This window comes from Prinia subflava, chromosome 2 (genome assembly GCF_021018805.1).
Source record: "Prinia subflava isolate CZ2003 ecotype Zambia chromosome 2, Cam_Psub_1.2, whole genome shotgun sequence".
In the NCBI taxonomy this organism is placed as follows: domain Eukaryota; kingdom Metazoa; phylum Chordata; class Aves; order Passeriformes; family Cisticolidae; genus Prinia; species Prinia subflava.
Genome location: NC_086248.1, coordinates 1411685 through 1434130, shown reverse-complemented (window position 1 = coordinate 1434130; position 22446 = coordinate 1411685). Strand labels below are relative to the sequence as shown.

The following is a 22446-nucleotide window of genomic DNA, read 5'->3' as shown; positions in this document are numbered from 1 at the left end:
GTGGAGTTTCACAGGATTTCATGGGGTTTTGTGGGATTTGGCAGGGTTTTGTGGGATTTCACAGGATTTTGGTGGGGTTTCATGGGATTTCATGAGTTTGTGCAGGGTTTTATGGGATTTTGTGAGGTTTTGTGGGATTTCAGAGGATTTTGTGGGATTTCAGAGGATTTCACAGGATTTTGGTGGAGTTTCCCAGGATTTCCCAGGATTTCCTGGGATTTGGGGGGATTTTGTGGGATTTTACAGGATTTTGTGGGATTTGGCAGGGTTTTGTGGGATTTCACAGGATTTTGGTGGGGTTTCACGGGATTTCATGAGTTTGTGCAGGGTTTTATGGGATTTTGTGAAGTTTCGTGGGATTTTGTGGGATTTTGTGGGATTTCAGAGGATTTCCCAGGATTTTGGTGGGGTTTCACAGGATTTCCCAGGATTTCCCAGGATTTCCTGGGATTTGGGGGGATTTTGTGGGATTTCACAGGATTTTGGTGGGGTTTCACAAGATTTCCCAGGATTTGGGGGGATTTGGGGGGATTTTGTGGGATTTTGCAGGGTTTTGTGGGATTTGGCAGGGTTTTGTGGGATTTCCCAGGATTTTGGGGGGTTTCACGGGATTTCACGAATTTGTGCAGGGTTTTATGGGATTCTGTGAGGTTTTGTGGGATTTCACAGGATTTTGTGGGATTTCAAAGGATTTCACAGGATTTTGGTGGAGTTTCACAGGATTTCCCAGGATTTCCTGGGATTTGGGGGGATTTTGTGGGATTTCCCAGGATTTTGTGGGATTTGGCAGGGGTTTGTGGGATTTCACAGGATTTTGGTGGAGTTTCACGGGATTTCACGAGTTTGTGCAGGGTTTTATGGGATTTTGTGAGGTTTTGTGGGATTTCAGAGGATTTCACAGGATTTTGGTGGGGTTTCATGGGATTTCCCAGGATTTCCCAGGATTTGGGGGGATTTTGTGGGATTTCAGGGGATTTTATAGGATTTAGTGGGATTTGGCAGAGTTTTGTGGAGTTTCACAGGATTTCCCAGGATTGGGGGGGATTTTGTGGGATTTTACAGGATTTTGTGGGATTTGGCAGGGTTTTGTGGGATTTCACAGGATTTTGGTGGGGTTTCACGGGATTTCACGAGTTTGTGCAGGGTTTTATGGGATTCTGTGAGGTTTTGTGGGATTTCATGGGATTTGGGGGGATTTTGTGGGATTTTACAGGATTTTGTGGGATTTTTGTGGGATTTTGTGGGGTTTCACAGGACTTTGCAGGATTTCACGGGATTTTGTGGGATTTCCCAGGACTTCCCAGGATTTTGTGGGGTTTTGCAGGGTTTTGTGGTGTTTCATGGGAATTTTACAGGATTTCGTGGGGTTTTATGGGATTTTTTGGGACTTTTGCAGGGGTTTGTGGGATTTCAGGGGATTTTATAGAATTTAATGGCATTTGGCAGGGTTTCACGGGATTTCACAGGATTTTGTGGGATTTGGCAGGGTTTTGTGGGATTTCACAGGATTTTGGTGGGGTTTCACAGGATTTCATGGGATTGTGCAGGGTTTTATGGGATTTTGTGAAGGTTTTGTGGGATTTTGTGGGATTTTGTGGGATTTCAGAGGATTTCACAGGGTTTTGGTGGGGTTTCACAGGATTTCCCAGGATTTCCCAGGATTTCCCGGGATTTGGGGGAATTTTGTGGGATTTCACAGGATTTTGGTGGGGTTTCACGGGATTTCACGAGTTTGTGCAGGGTTTTATGGAATTTTGTGAAGGTTTTGTGGGGTTTCATGGGATTTTGTGGGATTTTGTGGGATTTTACAAGATTTTGTGGCATTTCACAGGATTTTGGTGGAGTTTCCCAGGATTTCCCAGGATTTCCTGGGATTTGGGGGGATTTTGTGGGATTTGGCAGGGTTTTGTGGGATTTGGCAGGGTTTTGTGGGATTTCACAGGATTTTGGGGGGGTTTCACGGGATTTCACGAGTTTGTTCAGGGTTTTATGGGATTTTGTGAAGGTTTTGTGGGGTTTCATGGGATTTTGTGGGATTTTGTGGGATTTTGCAGGATTTTACAGGATTTAGCAGGGTTTTCTGGGGTTTCACAGGACTTTGCAGGATTTCATGGGATTTTGCAGGATTTCACAGGGTTTTTCAGGATTTTGTGGGATTTTACAGGATTTCGCGGGATTTTGTGGGATTTCCCAGGATTTCCCAGGATTTTGTGGGGTTTTGCAGAGTTTTGTGGGGTTTCATGGGAATTTCACAGGATTTCATGGGGCCTCATGGGGTTTTATGGGATTTTGTGAGATTTTGCAGGGTTTTCCATGGTTTCCCAGGATTTCCCAGGATTTTGTGGGGTTTTGCAGGGTTTTGTGGTGTTTCATGGGAATTTTACAGGATTTCGTGGGGTTTTATGGGATTCTGTGGGATTTTTGCAGGGGTTTGTGGGATTTCAGGGGATTTTATAGAATTTAATGGCATTTGGCAGGGTTTCACGGGATTTCCCAGGATTTCGTGGGATTTGGCAGGGTTTTGTGGGATTTCACAGGGTTTTGGGGGGTTTCATGGGATTTCACGAGTTTGTGCTGGGTTTTATGGGATTTTGTGAAGGTTTTGTGGGATTTTGTGGGATTTTACAAGATTTTGTGGGATTTCACAGGATTTTGGTGGGGTTTCACAGGATTTCCCAGGATTTCATGGGATTTTGGTGGGATTTTGTGGGATTTTACAGGATTTCCTGGGATTTTACAGGGTTTTGTGGGATTTCACAGGATTTTGGTGGGGTTTCACGGGATTTCACGAGTTTGTGCAGGGTTTTATGGGATTCTGTGAGGTTTTGTGGGATTTTGTGGGATTTCAAAGGATTTCACAGGGTTTTGGTGGGGTTTCACGGGATTTCCCAGGATTTCCCAGGATTTGGGGGGATTTCACAGGATTTTCTGGGGATTCACAGAATTTTACAGGATTTTACAGAGTTTTGTGAGATTTCAAAGGATTTTGTGGGCATTCACAGGATTTTGCTGGTTTTCATGGAATTTTACAGGATTTTACAGAGTTTTGGGGGGTTTCACAGGATTTTGGGTGATTTTGTGGGGTTTTTTGGTGATTTCCCGGGTTTTTGGGGTCTCTCACGGGGTTTTTGGGTGATTCCCCAGGTTTTTGGGTGATTTCCTGGTTTTTTTGGGGAATCTCATAGGGGGGTTGGGTAATTTCCCATTTTTTGGGGGGTGATGCCCCGGGTTTTTGGGGCATTTCCCGGGGTTTTTGGGGAATTTCCCGTGTTTTTTGGGTGATTTCCATGGTTTTTTGGGGTCTCTCATGGGGTTTTTGGGGTGATTTCCTGGGTCTTTGGGTGATTTCCCGGGTTTTTGGGTGATTTCCTGGTTTTTTGGGGTATCTCGCGTGGGTTTTTGGATGATTTAGTGGATTTTTGGTTGATTTCTTGGGTTTTTGGGTGATTTCCTGGGGTTTTTGGGTGATTTCCCAGGTTTTTTGGGTGATTTCCTGGGTTTTTGGAGTATCTCACGGGGTTTTTGGGTAACTTCCCGGGGTTTTGGGTGATTTCCCAGTTTTTGGGGTCTCTCATGGGGTTTTTGGGTGATTTCCTGGGTCTTTGGGTGATTTCCTGAGTTTTTTGGTTGATTTCCCGGGTTTTTGGGTAATTTCCCAGTTTCTGGGGTATCTCACGGGGTTTTTGGGTGATTTCCCAGGTTTTTGGGATATCTCATGGGGGGTTAGGTAATTTCCCATTTTTTTGGGGTGATTTCCCAGTTTTTTGGGGTCTCTCATGGGGTTTTTGGCTGATTTCCCGGGTTTTTTGGGTGATTTCCCAGGTTTTTTGGGCGATTTCCTGGGTTTTTGGGTGATTTCCCAGTTTCTGGGGTATCTCACGGGGTTTTTGGGTGATTTCCTGAGGTTTTGGGGGGATTTCCCGGGGTTTTTGGGTGATTTCCCGTGTTTTTTGGGGTGATTTCCCAGTTTTTGGGGTCTCTCATGGGGTTTTGGGGTGATTTCCCATGTTTTTTGGGTGATTTCCTGGGTTTTTGGAGTATCTCATGGGGGTTTTGGGTAACTTCCCGGGATTTTTGGGTGATTTCCCGGGTTTTTGGATGATTTCCCGGGTTTTTGGAGTATCTCACGGGGTTTTTGGGTGATTTCTCGGGGTTTTTGGATGATTTCCCGGTTTTCGGGGTCTCTCACGGGGTCCTGGCCCCGCAGCCGCAGCCCACGGTGGCACCATGAGGGCCGTGCTCTGGGACCTGCTGCTGCTCTGCCTCTTCGCCCGCGCGCGCGGCGACTGCCGGGGGGACTGCCTGCACTGCGACCGCCAGCTCTACCGCGACTCCTTCGACGTCCTCGTGAGTGCCACCAAATGTCCCCAAGCCCAGGGGTGCCCTCGTCCCGCTGCAGGGTCTGGGGACATCATGGGTGCCACCGCCGTGTCCCCAAGCCCAGGGGTGCCCTGCTCCTGCTGCAGGGTCTGGGGACATCGTGGGTGCCACCACAGTGTCCCCAAGCCCAGAGGTGCCCTGCTCCCGCTGCAGAGTCTGGGGACATCGTGGGTGCCACCACAGTGTCCCCAAGCCCAGGGGTGCCCTGCTCCTGCTGCAGGGTCTGGGGACATCGTGGGTGCCACCACAGTGTCCCCAAGCCCAGAGGTGCCCTGCTCCCGCTGCCGGGGTCCAGGGGGATTTGGGGTTGGAGGGGGAGGAAGGAGCCGCCTGCTGTCATTGTCACCCCTGGGTGGGCACCAGGAGGGTCCCCAGGGAGGGCAAGGATCCCAAATCAAGGTGAGGATCCCAGATCTGGGTGAGGATCCCAGATCAGGGTGAGGATCCCAGATCAGGGTGAGGATCCCAAATCTGGGTGAGGATCCCAAACCGGGGTGAGGATCCCAAATTCGAGTGAGGATCCCAGATCAGGATGGTCCCGAGTGAAGGTGAAGATCCCAAATCAGGACGGTCCCAAATCAGGGTGAGGATCCCAAATCAGGATGGCCCAAAGGGAGAGGGAAGATCCCAAATCAGGTACTGGGGAAATCCAGGATGGTCCTGAATGGGCACCGAGGTAGTTCCAAATCAGGGTGGAGATCCCAAATTCGAGTGAGGATCCCAAATCAAGGTGGAGATCCCAAATCAGGGTGAGGATCCCAAATCAAGGTGGAGATCCCAAATCAGGATGGATCCAAATCCAGGCGAGGATCCCAAATCCGGGCGAGGATCCCAAATCAGGGTGAGGATCCCAAATCAGGGTGAGGATCCCAAATCAGGGTGGAGATCCCAAATCAGGGCAAGGATCCCAAATCAGGGTGAGGATCCCAAATCAGGGTGAGGATCCCAAATCAGGGCGAGGATCCCAAATCCGGGCGAGGATCCCAAATCAGGATGGATCCAAATCTGGGTGAGGATCCCAAATCTGGGTGAGGATCCCAAATCTGGGTGAGGATCCCAAATCTGGGTGAGGATCCCAGATCAGAGTGAGGATCCCAGATCAGGGTGAGGATCCCAAATTCGAGTGAGGATCCCAGATCAGGATGGTCCCGAGTGAAGGTGAAGATCCCAAATCAGGACGGTCCCAAATCAGGGTGAGGATCCCAAATCAGGATGGCCCAAAGGGAGAGGGAAGATCCCAAATCAGGTACTGGGGAAATCCAGGATGGTCCTGAATGGGCACCGAGGTAGTTCCAAATCAGGGTGGAGATCCCAAATCAGGATGGATCCAAATCAGGGTGAGGATCCCAAATCAGGGTGAGGATCCTAAATCAGGGTGAGGATCCCAAATCCGGGTGGAGATCCCAAATCTGGGCGAGGATCCCAAATCAGGGTGGAGATCCCAAATCCAGGTGAGGATCCCAAATCAGGGTGAGGATCCCAAATCAGGGTGGAGATCCCAAATCCAGGTGAGGATCCCAAATCCAGGTGAGGATCCCAAATCAGGGTGAGGATCCCAAATCAAGGTGGAGATCCCAAACCAGGGTGAGGATCCCAAATCCAGGTGAGGATCCCAAATTAGGATGAGGATCCCAAATCAGGGTGAGGATCCCAAATCCAGGTGAGGATCCCAAATCAGGGTGAGGATCCCAAATCCAGGTGAGGATCCCAAATCAGGGTGGAGATCCCAAATCTGGGTGAGGATCCCAAATCAGGGTGAGGATCCTAAATCAGGGTGAGGATCCCAAATCCAGGTGAGGATCCCAAATCCAGGTGAGGATCCCAAATCAGGGTGGAGATCCCAAATCCAGGTGAGGATCCCAAATCAGGGTGGAGATCCCAAACCAGGACGATCCCAAGACCCCAAACATCCCCATCCCCCATCCCCGCCTCCCCCATCGCACCCCCAAACCCCCGAGGAGCCCCCAAAATCCCGGGACGACCTCGGAGCTCCTCCGGGTCCCCGTTCGCGCCCCCCACGGGGTGGGAAGAGCCGTGGGAGCGGAATTTGGGATTTTCCAGCCCCTCAATCCGTTCTTTCCCCTCGGCTGAGCCGTGGGAGCGGAATTTGGGATTTTCCAGCCCTTCATTCCGTTCTTTCCCCTCGGCTGAGCCGTGGGAGCAGAATTTGGGATTTTCCAGCCCCTCAATCCGTTCTTTCCCCTCGGCTGAGCCACAGGAGCGGAATTTGGGATTTTCCAGCCCCTCAATCCGTTCTTTCCCCTCGGCTGAGCCACAGGAGTGGAATTTGGGATTTTCCAGCCCCTCAATCCGTTCTTTCCCCTCGGCTGAGCCGTGGCAGTGGAATTTGGGATTTTCCAGCCCTTCATTCCGTTCTTTCCCCTCGGCTGAGCCGTGGGAGCAGAATTTGGGATTTTCCAGCCCCTCAATCCGTTCTTTCCCCTCGGCTGAGCCGTGGGAGCGGAATTTGGGATTTTCCAGCCCCTCAATCCGTTCTTTCCCCTCGGCTGAGCCACAGGAGTGGAATTTGGGATTTTCCAGCCCCTCAATCCGTTCTTTCCCCTCGGCTGAGCCGTGGGAGTGGAATTTGGGATTTTCCAGCCCCTCAATCCGTTCTTTCCCCTCGGCTGAGCCGTGGGAGCAGAATTTGGGATTTTCCAGCCCCTCAATCCGTTCTTTCCCCCTCGGCTGAGCCGTGGGAGCGGAATTTGGGCTTTTCCAGCCCCTCAATCCGTTCTTTCCCCTCGGCTGAGCCGTGGCAGTGGAATTTGGGATTTTCCAGCCCCTCATTCCGTTCTTTCCCCTCGGCTGAGCCACAGGAGTGGAATTTGGGATTTTCCAGCCCCTCAATCCGTTCTTTCCCCTCGGCTGAGCTGTGGGAACGGAATTTGGGATTTTCCAGCCCCTCATTCTGTTCTTTCCCCTCGGCTGAGCCACAGGAGTGGAATTTGGGATTTTCCAGCCCTTCATTCCGTTCTTTCCCCTCGGCTGAGCCACAGGAGCGGAATTTGGGATTTTCCAGCCCCTCAATCCGTTCTTTCCCCTCGGCTGAGCCGTGGGAGCGGAATTTGGGATTTTCCAGCCCCTCAATCTGTTCTTTCCCCTCGGCTGAGCCACAGGAGCGGAATTTGGGATTTTCCAGCCCCTCAATCCGTTCTTTCCCCTCGGCTGAGCCACAGGAGTGGAATTTGGGATTTTCCAGCCCCTCAATCCGTTCTTTCCCCTCGGCTGAGCCGTGGGAACAGAATTTGGGATTTTCCAGCCCCTCAATCCGTTCTTTCCCCTCGGCTGAGCCGTGGCCACGTTCCTGGGGGATTCTCCATCCCCTCCCCGTTTTTTTCGGGATAACCAATCCCACCAGGCGGACACGGCCCCCCCTTCCCGAAAGGAGCCGGCAGCTCGGAAGCCCCCAGGGTTGGGAAATATCCCAAAAAAAAATCCCCAGGATGAACCAGAAACCTCCAGGTGACGCCGGAGCCACCCTGGGCAGTTTTGGGGTGGCACCGCCCCGGATCCGCCCCAAAATGTTGATTTGAAGGATCCCGGCCAGCTCCTGCAGGAACCTTGGAGCTCCTGGAGCTTCCTGGATCTCCAGTGGGAATCTCGGGCAGGAGCTGGGATGGGCGGTGGGCAAGGACCCTGTGGCAGGACCAATCCCAAAGCCTGAGGAGATGGAAACGGAATTTGGGATCTCCTGAAGCTCGGGTTGGGCAGAAGAAGCCTCGTGGTGGGATTTGGCATCTCCTGAGGTTCAGTTCGGGCAGAAGAAGCCTCGTGGTGGGATTTGGCATCTCCTGAAGCTCAGTTTGGCCAGAAGAAGCCTCGTGGTGGGATTTGGCATCTCCCAGGGTTTGGTTTAATCAGAAGAAGCCCCCTGGTGGGATTTGGCATCTCCCAAGGTTTGGTTTCACCAGAAGAAGCCTCATGGTAGGATTTGGGGTCTCCTGAAGCTCAGTTTCACCAGAAGAAGCCTCGTGGTGGGATTTGGCATCTCCCAGGGTTTGGTTTCATCAGAAGAAGCCTCCTGGTGGGATTTGGGGTCTCCTGAAGCTCAGTTTGGCCAGAAGAAGCCTCGTGGTGGGATTTGGCATCTCCCAAGGTTTGGTTTGGCCAGAAGAAGCCTCGTGGTGGGATTTGGCATCTCCCAAGGTTTGGTTTCACCAGAAGAAGCCTCGTGGTGGGATTTGGTGCCACCTCCCGCCGTTTCCAACGCGACATCCGAGGAACTCCCAGCAGCCGCACGGAGCGGGAGGTCCCCGGAATCACCAGCGGAGCACCGGGACCGGCTCCTCTCCGTGAACCGCCCCCATCCCTGTCCCCAAGGCCACCAAAGTCACCACCCCGATGGTCAGGAAGAGCCTCCCTGGGTGGTTTTGGCCGCCGCTCTCCGAGGATTCCCGGCAGGAGCTGTTTCCGGCACCGATGCCGGGACGTCCGTGCCGGGGGGCGACCACGGGATCCAACCATCCCAAAGCCTCGGAGAAGACCCCGCGAGGCCCCACCCTCGTCACCGCCCCGTTTGGGGACAATTCCCGCTCTTTTGGGGACAATTCCCGCTCTTTTGGGATTTGGGAAGGAGCGATGGCGCCGTGGCCCCGAGTGACAGCGCCGGCGCCGGCGGCACCTCCCCAGTGTCGGTGAAGAGAGGCTGTGCCAAGGTTTGGTGGCCACGGGGCCACCCCGGATGTCCCCCATTGTCCCATCCCGCGGGAATTCCTGGGATTTCGGGGGTGGAAAAAAAGCCCAGGGGAGGTTTTGGGGCGTTTCCAGAAGGAGATCCAGGATCTGTTCGGGTGTGGAAGAGCCACGGGAGGGACGAGGCCGAGGGGAAGAAAGGGATCAAAAATGGGGTAAAAAAAGAGATTTTAGGGTTTGAGGGAGAGAAGGGGAATTTCCACCTGGCTCCGGGGTTCCACCACGGAGGAGACGCCTCTGGGATGGAGAGGATACCACCATGGAGGAGACTTTGGGATGGAGAGGATCCCACCATGGAGGAGACTCTGGGATGGAGAGGATCCCACCATGGAGACTTTGGGATGGAGAGGATCCCACCATGGAGGAGACTCTGGGATGGAGAGGATCCCACCATGGAGACTTTGGGATGGAGAGGATCCCACCATGGAGGAGACTTTGGGATGGAGAGGATCCCACCATGGAGGAGACTTTGGGATGGAGAGGATCCCACCATGGAGGAGACTTTGGGATGGAGAGGATCCCACCATGGAGGAGATGCTGGGATGGAGAGGATCCCACCCGGAAGAGGACAACCCTTCCCTCCGGGCCTTCCACCCGTGGTTCCTCTGGAGTTTATCTGGTCTGGCCCTTTGTGGTTTTCTTCGGGATGGATTTCCCTGGGTTTGGGTTTGGTGGCACCAGAACCCCACAGCAGGGCCAGGTTTGGGTTTGGTGGCACCAAAACCCCACAGCAGAGCCGGGTTTGGGTTTGGTGGCACCAAAACCCCACGGCAGGACAAGATTGGGGGTTGGTGGCACCAAAACCCCACAGCAGGACAAAGTTTGGGTTTGGTGGCATCAAAACCCCACAGCAGAGCCAGGTTTGGGTTTGGTGGCACCAAAACCCCACGGCAGGGCTGGGTTTGGGTTTGGTGTCACCAAAACCCCATGGCAGGACAAGGTTTGGGTTTGGTGGCATCAAAACCCCAAAACACAACAAAGTTTGGGTTTGGTGGCATCAAAACCCCACAGCAGGGCTGGGTTTGGGTTTGGTGGCACCAAAACTCCACAGGAGCGCCGGGTCCGTGTCCAGCTTGGACCGGGACGCTGCAGAACCGTGGTGGGACGCCCCAGTGGGGGCGGAAGGCCGCCCGCACGGGCAGGCCGTGGTGGGAACAGCCGCTCTGGGGGCCGGAGGAGCCTCTGAGGAAGAACGGAGGAGGATTTGGGAATTTTCCCCCGGAACATGGGAGCGCCAAGCGTTCCCATCCTTGGAGCACGGGAACGGTGCCGGGAGCTGCCGCCGTGGGTCTGTGGTGGAGGAGAATCGGGGCTTGACCAGCCCCGAGGCCGGGCTTGACCCTCAGCTTGACCCTCACCCGCTGTCCGGTGACATCCTGGAGGACAATCCCGGGGCGGGTGACGCCGGAGGAGCGGGATTTCCTCGGGATGAGGCCAGGAGAGGCTGAGGCCAGGGACGCTGTCGGGCTGGGGGAGCCGCGGGGCTCTGCTGCCACCCAGAGGAGAATTCCCGGCTGGAGAAACCTCGGGAAGAGCGGCAGAGGTTCGGAGCGGGGGAGGAACAGCTCCGGCAGCAGGACCTGCCGGGGGATGGGACGGAGCTCATGTCCCACCTCCAATATCCTGTCCTGTCCCACCTCCACTGTCCTGTCCTACCCCCACCATCCTGTCCCACCTCCATCCTGTCCCACCTCCACCATTCCCACCTTCTTCCCTCCACCTTCCACTCCATCCTGTCTGGTCCCAATTCCATCCTGTCCCATCCCAACTCCATCCTGTCCTGTCCCACCCCCACCGTCCTGTCCCACCTCCAATATCCTGTCCCATCTCCACCGTCCCGTCCCACCTCCACTGTCCCATCCAGTCTCCGTCCGTTCCCACCTCCAGCCTGTCCCACCTATAATATCCCGTCCCACCTCCACTGTCCTTTCCAGTCCTACTTCCACCATCCTGTCCCACCTCCATCCCATCCCACCTCCACTGTCCTGTCCCACCTCCAATGTCCTGTCCCACCTCCAATGTCCTGTCACACCTCCACTGTCCTGTCACACCTCCACTGTCCTGTCACACCTCCACTGTCCTGTCCCACCTCCAATGTCCTGTCACACCTCCAATGTCCTGTCACACCTCCACTGTCCTGTCCCACCTCCAATGTCCTGTCCCACCTCCAATATCCTGTCCCACCTCCAATACCCTGTCCCACCTCCAATATCCTGTCCCACCTCCAATACCCTGTCCCACCTCCAATATCCTGTCCCACCTCCAATACCCTGTCCCACCTCCAATATCCTGTCCCACCTCCAATGTCCTGCCCCTCCTCCACTGTCCCACCTCCACCAGCCCATCCCACCTCAATCTCATCCCACCTCCATCCGTTCCCATCTCCACCATCCCATCCCATCCCATCCCATCCCATCCCATCCCATCCCATCCCATCCCATCCCGTCCCGTCCCGTCCTGTCCCGTCCCGTCCTGTCCCGTCCCGTCCCGTCCCATCCCATCCCATCCCATCCCATCCCATGATCCCATTACCCCATTACCCCATCATCCCATCATCCCATCATCGCATCATCCCATGATCCCATGATCCCATGATCCCATGATCGCATCCCATGATCCCATGATCCCATGATCCCATTAATTATCCCATTATCCCATTATCCCATTATCCCATTATCCCATTATCTCATTATCCCATTATCTCATTACCCCATTATCCCATTACCCCATTATCCCATTATCCCATTGTCCCATTGTCCCATTATCCCATTATCCCATCATCCCATCATCCCATTATCCCATTATCCCATTATCCCATTATCCCATTATCCCATTATCTCATTACCCCATTATCCCATTACCCCATTATCCCATTATCCCATTGTCCCATTGTCCCATTGTCCCATTATCCCATTATCTCATTATCTCATTATCCCACTATCCCATTAATTATCCCATTATCCCACCATCCCATTATCCCCTTACCCCATTAATTATCCCAATATCCCATTATCCCATTATCCCCTTACCCCATTAATTATCCCATTATCCCATTATCCCATCCCGCTGACTTTTGGCTCCCAGGGCCCAGCAGGGCTCTGTCCTACGGCGGAGTGGGAGCGCGGAATTCCGCGGGGAGGTCGGGCCGCGTGCGCCGAGCGGCAGAGCCGGTCCGGGGAGGTCGGAGCGCCGAGCGGCAGAGCCGGTCTGGGGAGGTCAGAGCGCCGCGCCGAGCGGCAGAGCCGGCCCGGGGAGGTCGGAGCGCCGAGCGGCAGAGCCGGCGTGGGCAGGGTTGGAGCGCCGCGCCGAGCGGCAGAGCCGGTCCGGGGAGGTCGGAGCGCCGTACCGAGCGTCTCCCCCTTCTCCCAGTGTGGGAGCCCGGGAACGGGGCCGGGAGGAGAAACCTCCCGGGACGGGCCAGGGAAGCGCCGAGAGCTGCCGGAGCCTTTCCACCAGCGCGTCCCAATGGGTCGGGTGTGGGGATGGGCGATGCCGGAGATCCCTTCCAAACCAGCCAAACCCAACTCAACCCAGCCCAACCAAACCCAACCCAGCTCAACCAAACCCAACGCAACCCAATCCAACTGAACACAACTCAACCCAACCCAACTCAACCCAACCCAATCCAACTCAACACAATGCAAGGCAACCCAACCCAACCCACCCAACCCAACCCAATCCAAGGCAACCCAATTAACCCAATCCAACCCAACCCAACCCAATCCAATGCAACCCAAGCCAGCTCAACACAACACGACCCAATCTGACCCAACCCAACGCAACCTAATCCAACCCAACCCAAGCCAACCCAATCCAATCCAACCCAATCCAGCCCAGCCCAACCAACCCAACCCCACCCAACCCAATCCAACCCAACGTGACCCAACCCAATCTTATGCAACCCATCCCAACCCAATCCATCCAATCCAACCCAATCCAACCCAACCTAATCCAACCCAGCCCGACCCAACATGACCCAATCCAACCCAATCCCACCAACCCAATCAACCCAACCCAGCCCAACTCAACCCAATCCAACCCAGCCCAGTCCAGTCAACCCAATCTAATGCAACCCAACCCAATCGAACCCAATGCAACCTAATGCAACCCAACCCAAGCCAACCCAATCCAACTCAACCCAATCCAGCCCAGCCCAACCCACCCAACCCACCCAACCCAATCCAACCCAACCCAATCCAATGCAACCCATCCCAATCCAATCCATCCAATCCAACCCAGCCCAATCCAACCCAATCAACCCAACCCAATCCAACCCAACCCAACTCAACCCACCCAATCCAACCCAATCCCACCAACCCAATCAACCCAACCCAGCCCAACTCAACCCAATCCAACCCAGCCCAATCCAATCAACCCAATCTAGTGCAACCCAACCTAATCCATCCAACCCAATCCAACCTAATGAACCCAACCCAATCCAATCCATCCTATCCAACCCAATCCAACCCAACTCAACCCAATCCAATCCAGCCTAGCCCAACCGACCCAACCCACCCAACCCAATCCAACCCAATCCAACCCAATCCAATGCAACCCATCCCAATCCAATCCATCCAATCCAACCCAGCCCAATCCAACCCAATCAACTCAACCCAATCAACCCAACCCAACCCAATCCCACCAACCCAATCAACCCAACTCAATCAACCCAACCCAATCCAACCCAACCCAACTCAACCCAAGTCAACCCACCCAAGCCAACCCAATCCAATCCAACCCAATCCAACCCAGCCCAACCCAACATGACCCAATCCAACCCAATCCCACCAACCCAATCAACTCAACCCAGCCCAACCCAACCCAATCCAACCCAATCAACTCAACCCAATCAGTCCAACCCAACCCAACCCAACCAACCCAATCCAACCCAACCCAACTCAACCTACCCAAGCCAACCCAATCCAACCCAGCCCAACCCAATCCAACCCAAACCAAACCAAACCAAACCAAACCAAACCAAACCAAACCAAACCAAACCAAACCAAACCAAACCAAACCAAACCAATCAACTCAACCCAATCAACCCAACCCAATCCAACCCACCCAACCCAATCAACCCAACCCTATCCAACCCAACCCCACCCAACCGTCCATCCCATCCTGACGCCCACCCTCGTTTCCCTTCCAGATCTGCATCCTGGAGTGCGAGGGCCAGGCGGTGCCCAGGGCCACCTGGGAGCTGTGCGCCGCCGCCAGCCGAGCCGCGCTGCGGCCCCGCCGCCTCTCCGCCTGCGCCTGGCCCGGTGCGCCGCCGGCGGAACCCCTGCGGGCCGGCGGGGCCGAGCCGGGAGCCTTCCCGCGGGAGGAGGAGGAGGAGGAGCAGCAGGAGGACTTTTCCCGGCGGCCGGGAGAGGGCCGGGCGGCCAAGGGGGTGCAGAAGAGGTACGGGGGCTTCATCGGGGTGCGCAAGTCGGCGCGGAAGTGGAACAACCAGAAGAGGTTTAGCGAGTTCCTGAAGCAGTACCTGGGCATGGCGCCGCGCTCCAGTGAGTACGGCGCCGGCGGCGCCGGCCGGAACAACGAGATCTAACCGGGGACGCGCCGTGGCCGCCGCCGGCCACCCGCCCTCCACCCCGCCCGCCACATCCCATGGGTGCCATCCCACCAGGGGGCCATCACCAGGAGAACCCATTCGGAAACGGCTCGGGAACGCCGGCGCCGCCGCCGGGCAGGGGCGCGGGGGCCACGCGGGAGGGGACAGGGGGACGCCTGCGGGGGCGCCTGGGGGGGGGTCGTTTTTGGGGTCACCCTGGGGTCCGGCCTCAGGGTCACCTGTGGCATCGCCTTCGAGGTCACCTTTGGTGTCACCTTTGAGTTCACCCCCAGACTCACCCTTGGGGTCACTTTTGGGGTCACCTTTTAGGTTGCCTGTGGGGTCACCTTCAAAGTCACCTTTGGGGTCACCTTTGGGGTCACCTTTGAGTTCACCCTCAGACTCACCCTTGGCGTCACTCTTGGGGTCACCTTCAAGGTTGTCCTTGGGGTCACCTTCAAGGCCACCCTTGGGGTCACCTTTCAGGTCACTTTTGGGGTCTCCCTCAGGGTTTCCCTCAGGGTCACCTTCAGAGTTGGCTTCGAGGTCACCTTCAGGGTCACCCTTGGGGTCCCCTTCAAGGTCATCTTTGAGGTCACCTTCGAGGTCACCTTTGGGGTCACCCTCACACTCACCCTTGGCGTCACTCTTGGGGTCACCTTCAAGGCCACCCTTGGGGTCACCTTTCAGGTCACCTTTGTGGTCGCCCTCAGGGTTTCCCTCAGGGTCACCTTCAGACTTGGCTTTGAGGTCATCTTTGGGGTCACCTTTGGGGTCACCCTCACACTCACCCTTGGGGTCACTCTTGGGGTCACCTTTTAGGTTGCCTGTGGGGTCACCTTCAGAGTCACCTTCAGGGGTCACTTTCAAGGTCACCTTCCAGGTCACCTTTGGGGTCACCCTCAGGGTCTCCTTTGGGGTCACCCTTGGGGTCCCCTTCAAGGTCATCTTTGAGGTCGCCTTTGAGGTCACCTTTGGGCGGTCACCTTCAAGATCACCCTTGGGGTCACCTTCGAGGTCACCAGGTCACCCTTGGGGTCACCCTTGGGGTCACCTTTGGGGTCACTTTCAAGGTCACCCTTGGGGTCACCTTTGGGGTCACCTTTGGGGTCACTTTCAGGGTCACCTTGAGGGTCACCTTCGAGGTCATCTTTGGGATCGCCTTCGGTGTCACCCTCGGTGTCACCCTCAGGGTCACCTTCAGTGTCACCTTCGGTGTCACCTTCAAGGTCACCCTTGGGTTCACCCTTGGGGTCACCTTCGGTGTCACCCTCGGGGTCACCCTCGGGGTCACCCTCGGGGTCACCCTCAGGGTCACCCTCGGGGTGGCCCTCCCGGCCAGCGAGGACGCACTGCAGGGTTTGGTTTCCCTCAATAAAAAAAATTAAGAAAAAACCCCCAAAATTCCAAAGAAATTAAGAAAATGTTTGAAAAAAAGAGGTTTTTTTTAAAAAAAAATCAATTAAATTGAAAAGGATTTAAAACTCTGAGTTTTAGAAATTTAGAAAATGTAGACTTTAGGAAAAAATGTTAAATAAAGAAGAAAATAAAACTAAAAAGTCAAAATTTCCATACAGGCAAATAAAATAATTTCAAGAGGCTTAAAGAGGATAAATAAAAATATTTAAAATAAATTTAAGAATATTTTCAAGAAATGAAAACCTACATTTCAAAGTATTTAAAAGAAATAAAGAATGAAATTTAAAAATATGGTAAAGAAATAAAAGTTAAATTTCAAGAATATTTTAAAAAGAATAAATAATTAGTTTCAAAAATGTTGAAGATTAAATTTCGTATTTAAAAAGATTAAAAAATTCAAATATATTGTAAAGAAAGAAAGAGTCAATTTTAAAAATATTTCAAAGGAGTAAAGAATTAATTGGAATTATTTAAAGGAGTGATCAAAAATTATTTAAATTATTTAAAAATTATTTAAAAGAAGTTTAAATGTTTAATGTAAATGGAAGGAAAACATTTCAAATAAATTCTAATGGCAAAAAAAATTAAAATTAAAATAAATTTTTAAAAAATCTATTAAAAAATTTAAAAAAGAAAGAAAAATAAAGAAAAATAAAATTAAAGTTAAATAAAAATAAAATTCAATTTAAAAATGAACAATTCCTGCCCAGAACGCTCCAGTCCAAGGGAATTCTTCGGGAATTCTTTGGGAATTCTTCAGGAATTCTTCGGGAATTCTTCGGGAATTCTTTGGGAATTCTTTGGGAATTCTTTGGGAATTCTTGGGGAATTCTTCGGGAATTCTTTGGGAATTCTTCGGGAATTCTTCGGGAATTCTTCGGGAATTCTTGGGGAATTCTTGGGGAATTCTTGGGGAATTCTTCAGGAATTCTTCGGGAATTCTTCGGGAATTCTTGGGGAATTCTTGGGGAATTCTTGGGGAATTCTTTGGGAATTCTTCGGGAATTCTTTGGGAATTCTTCGGGAATTCCGCGTTGCCTCCCCCAGGCCGGAGCCCCCGCAGCTGCCGAGCGCCCCCAGCCCCGCCCCAGCCCAAATTTGGGAAGATTTTTGCTTTTTCCACATTTTTAAAAAATAATTTTCCCTTTTTCCATCCCTCCCCGGGTGTCGTCTCCCGAAATTCCGGGATCGCCTCCGTGCGATCCCCGGGAGAGGAATTCCCGCTCTCGGCTCAGCGGCTTTTGGTTTTTTCCTCCTTTTTTTACAATTTTTTTCCTTTTTTTCCCTCCTTTTTAATTTTTTTTACCTTTATTTCCTTTTTTTCCCTTTCACTTTTTTCCTCCTTTTTTCCATTTAATTTTTTTCCCTTTCCTTTCTCAATTTTATTTTGTATTTTTTAAATTTTTCCCTTTCTTTTCTCCATTTTATTTTGTATTTTTAAATTTTCCCTTTCCTTCCTCCATTTTATTTTGTATTTTTTATTTTTCCCCTCTCTTTTCTCCATTTTATTTTGTATTTCTTTTAAATTTTTTCCCTTTCATTTCTCTATTTTATTTCCTATTTTTTTCTTTTCTATTTCATTTCTGTTTTTTATTTTTCCATTTCTTTTCCCCATTTTATTTCTTTTTTAAAATTTCCCCCTTTCTTTCCCCTATTTTATTTCCTATTTTTCCTTTCTTTTCTCCATTTAATTTCATTTTTCTCATTTTTTCCCATTTTTCTTCCCTTTTCTCCATTTCATTTCCTATTTTTTTAATTTTTTCCCTTTCTTTTCCCCATTTCATTTCCAATTTTTCTCCCCTTCTTTTTCTCCCTTTAATTCCCTTTTTATTTTCCCCATTTCCCCCTTTCTTTTCCCATTTTATTTCCTATTTTTCCCCCTTTATTTTATCTATTTAATTTCATTTTTTCTCTTTTTTCCCTTTCTTTTCCCCATTTCATTTCCTATTTTTTCTCCCCTTTATTTTGTCCATTTAATTTCATTTTTTAATTTTCCCCTTTCTTTTCCCATTTTATCTATTCCCCCCTTTATTTTGTCTATTTAATTTCATTTTTCTCTTTTTTTCCTTTCTTTTCCCCATTTTATTTTCCCCCCTTCTTTTCCCCATTTTATTTCCTATTTTCCCTTTATTTTCTCCATTTTATTTCCTTTTTTCTTCCCTTTCCTCCATTTCATTTCCTTTGTTTCCCCTTTCTTTCCCCATTTTATCTCCCATTTCCCCCCTTTATTTTCTCCATTTTATCTCCTTTATTTTCTCCATTTAATCTCATTTTTTTTATTTTTCCCCCTTTCTTTTCCCCATTTTCCTCATTTCTTTTCCCCATTTAATCTCATTTTTTTTTATTTTTCCCCCTTTCTTTTCCCCATTTTATCTCCCGTTTTTTTTGTAGCGTTCCGGCGCCGCTTCCCAGCCCGGCACAGGCAAAATTAAATTCCTGCTCCCGCCCGGCCGCTCCGTCCTCTCTGCCGGACCCCAAAGCGCTTCAGGCTCGAAAAATAAAAACCTCCAAAAACCTCCAAAAAACCTCTTTGCTCTTCACCCTCTCCAAATTCCACATTTTCCCCCGGAGCCGACGAAATTCCCGACGCGGGGAGGGGCCGGGAGGGATCCGCGTGGAAACCGACGCCAAACGCGCGGAAAAAACGCGGAATTTCGGCGGGAAAATTCGGATTTTTGGGTTATGTTGGGTTTGGTTTTGACCAAAAAAAATTTGGATTTTTGGTCGACATTGAGTCGGTTTCGGCCAAAAAAAAAAATTGGAGTTTTGGTCGACATTGAGTTGGTTTTGGCCAAAAAAAATTTGGATTTTTGGTTATGTTGGGTTGGTTTCGGTCAAAATAAATTTGGATTTTTGAATTTGGATTTTTGGTCGACGTTGGGGTTGGTTTCAGCCAAAAAAATTTTGGATTTTTGCTTGATGTTGGGTTTGTTTCAGCCAAAAAAAATTTGGATTTTTACTCAGAGTTGGGTTGGTTTCGGCCAAAAAAAATTTGGATTTTTGGTTATGTTGGGTTTGGTTTTGACCAAAAAAAATTTGGAGTTTTGGTCGACATTGAGTTGGTTTTGGCCAAAAAAAAAATTTGGATTTTTGGTCGACATTGAGTCGGTTTTGGCCAAAAAAAATTTGGAGTTTTGGTCGACATTGAGTTGGTTTTGGCCAAAAAAAATTTGGATTTTTGGTTAGTGTTGGGTTGGTTTCGGTCAAAATAAATTTGGATTTTTGAATTTGGATTTTTGGTCGGCATTGGGTTGGTTTTGGCCAAAAAAAAAATTTGGAGTTTTGGTCGACATTGAGTTGGTTTTGGCAAAAAAAAATTTGGATTTTTGGTCAGTGTTGGGTTGGTTTCAAGTCAAAAAAAATTTGGATTTTTGGTCGACGTTGGGTTGGTTTCAGCCAAAAAAATTTTGGATTTTTGCTTGATGTTGGGTTTGTTTCAGCCAAAAAAAATTTGGGTTTTTATTCGGAGTTGGGTTGGTTTCGGCCAAAAAAAATTTGAATTTTTGGTTATGTTGGGTTTGGTTTTGACCAAAAAAAATTTGGAGTTTTGGTCGACATTGAGTTGGTTTTGGCCAAAAAAAAAATTTGGATTTTTGGTTATGTTGGGTTGGTTTCAAGTCAAAAAAAATTTGGATTTTTGAATTTGGATTTTTGGTTATGTTGGGTTGGTTTTGGACAAAAAAAATTTCAATTTTTGGTCAGCGTTTGGTTGGTTTCGGCCAAAAATATTTGATTTTTTGGTTGTGTTGGGTTTGTTTCGGCCAAAAATATTTGATTTTTTGGTTGTGTTGGGTTTGTTTTGGCCAAAAAAAATTTGGATTTTTGGTTGTGTTGGGTTTGTTTTGGCCCCAAAAAATTTGGATTTTTGGTTGCTGTTCGGCTTGGTTTTGACCAAAAAAAAATTTGGATTTTTGGTCAGCGTTGGGTTTTGTTTGGTCAAAAAAACTTTGGATTTTTGAATTTGGATTTTTGGTCGGCGTTGGATTTCTTTCAGCCAAAAAAAATTTGAATTTTTGGTTATGTTGGGTTGGTTTCAGCCAAAAAAAATTTGGATTTTTGGTCAGGGTTGAATTGGTTTCGGCCAAAAAAGATTTGGATCTTTGGTCGGTGTTGGGTTGGCTTTGACCCAAAAAAATTTGGAATTTTAGTTATGTTGGGTTCGTTTTGGCCAAAAAGAAATTTGGATTTTTGGTTGGTGTTTTTGGGTGGTTTTGGCCAAAAAAAATTTGTTTTTTTGGTTATGCTGGGTTGGTTTTGGCAAAACAAAAATTGGATTTTTGAATTTGGATTTTTGCTTATGTTGGGTTGGTTTCGGCCAAAAAAAATTTGGATTTTTGGCTGGCGTTGGGTTTTGTTTTGGCCAAAAAATCGGCCCTGAATTCCCGGAGAATTTCCCAGCATGGCAAACGGGATTTTGGCTTCCCGGCGGGATTTAATTCCCAAAATTTCACAGAATTCTGGAAAATTCTGGTTTCATTCCCCTTCGATTTATTCCTTTTTATTTTTTGGAATTTCCTTGTCTCTGTTCCCGCCTTTTTCCGAGCGTTCCCCGTCGGGATTTCGAAACCGCTCCGGGTTTGGCTCCTTCGCTCCGCGCCCAAACCCTCCAAAAATTTGGGATTTTCCCACTTTTTTTTTGTTCCTCCCAGGAGGAAAAATCCAACTTTTCCTGATTCATCCCCCCAAAAAAAAAAAAACCCCTCAAACCCCATTCCCGAGCCGTCCAAACCGAAATTCCCAAAAAAACGACGCCGCGATATTCCCAAAAAATCCACCCGTGGTGGGGGGAGAGGGAAAATTCCGGGAGAATTCCGGGAGAATCCCGAGGTTTTGTTGTTTTTAATCGTTTCCTACCGAGGTTTCTCCATTAAAGTTGTACATAGCAAAAGGATCGGAACAAATAAATCACTTTTACGGTTTCTACGACCTGATTGCGACTCGTCCCCGTTGTCCCCATCCCACGGGAATTCCGGGGATTTCGAGGGCGGGAAAAATTTTGGGGAGAATTCCGGGAAAAAATTCCGGGATTTGCGGAGAAAACGGGACGGAGAGAGGGGGGGGAAAAGGGTAAAAAAAAAGGGATTTTAGGGTTTTGAGGAGAAAATGGGAATTTTCTGGCTCGGGGATGATTTTCCGTAGGGAAATTTGGGATTTGGGAATGGCGGCCCCCGGCGCTGGCGCGGTGGGGGGAGGGGGAATGAAGCCAAAGGAATTCCCAAATTTTTTGGGATGGAGGATGGAGATGGAAGAATTAATTGGGAGAAGGTGCCAGGAGGGGAATTTTGGGATTTGGGTGAAATTCCTACAATTTTGGGATTGGGGTGAAATTCCTGCAATCGGATTGAAATTCCCAAAGTTTTGGGATTGGGATAAAATTCCCACAATCGGGATGAAATTCCTACAATTTTGGGATTGAGGTGAAATTCCTACAATTTTGGGATTGGGGTGAAATTCCCATAATTTTGGGATAGGGGTGAAAATCCTACAATTTTTGGGTTGGGGTGAAATTCCTAGAATTGGATTGAAATTCCCAAGTTTTTGGGATTGGGGAAAATTCCCAAAGTTTTGGGATTGGGGGAAATTCCCAAAGTTTTGGGATTGGAGTGAAATTCTTAAAATTTGGGCAAAATTCCTACAGTTTTGGGATTGGGGTGAGATTCCTAAAATTTTGGGATTGGGGTGAAAATTCTTCAACTTGGACAAAATTCCCTACAATTTTGGGACTGAGGTGAAATTCCCAGAATCAGTGAAATTCCTACAATTTTGGGATTGGGGTGAAATTCCTCCAATTGGATTGAAATTTCCAAAGTTTTGGGATTGGGGTAAAATTCCCACAATTGGGATGAAATTCCACAATTCTGGGACTGGGGCTGAAATTCCTACAATTCCCAGCCCCACAGGAATTCTGGGAATTCCATCCCTTTGGTGTTCCCAGGATGAGATTTTTAACGGGATTTTCCCGCTTTTTCCCCCTCTGGGAATTCTTCCCTTTTCCCTGCCTTTTTCCTGTTCTTTTTCCGCCTCGACATCCATCCCAAAAATCCAATTAAATTGGATTATCCCAATTTTTTTCCGCATCCCAAGGGAGCTGGGATGGAAGGGGAGGGCTCCGGGGTTAAATCCAGTGGGGTTTAAGCGATCCCTGGGAATTCCAGGAATTTTGGGGGGTATCCAGGAATTTTGGGGGGTATCCAGGAATTTTGGGGGGTTTTTTGGGATATTGCCTGTCACGGAATTCTCCGGGAGGTCGGATCCATGGGATGAGGTGGGCAGGATTTGGGAATGCTGAGGTGGGAGAGGGATCGGGACAAGTCGGATCCGTGGAATTTGGGAATTCCAGAGGGATCGGGACAAGTCGGATCTGTGGGATTTGGAAATTCCAGAGGGATCAAGATAGA

The 22446-nt window shown here is 50.0% G+C and overlaps 1 protein-coding gene across 2 annotated transcripts in view; it reads left to right on the top strand.

The window, feature by feature from the left end:
- The window catches only part of PNOC (prepronociceptin), a 28797-nt gene extending 9943 nt beyond the window's left edge, over window positions 1-18854 (top strand). Inside the window, exons 2-4 of one of the 2 annotated variants that reach the window (XM_063391799.1) lie at window positions 4208-4347; window positions 14225-14582; window positions 18440-18854. In XM_063391799.1, coding sequence (XP_063247869.1) covers window positions 4228-4347; window positions 14225-14582; window positions 18440-18480 — 519 coding nt within the window. In that variant the 5' untranslated portion in view covers window positions 4208-4227 and the 3' untranslated portion in view covers window positions 18481-18854. Of the gene's footprint in view, window positions 1-4207; window positions 4348-14224; window positions 14749-18439 lie in introns of those variants that run through there. The other variant, XM_063391798.1, reaches the window with a different exon arrangement.
- Window positions 18855-22446: the final 3592 nt, after the last annotated feature.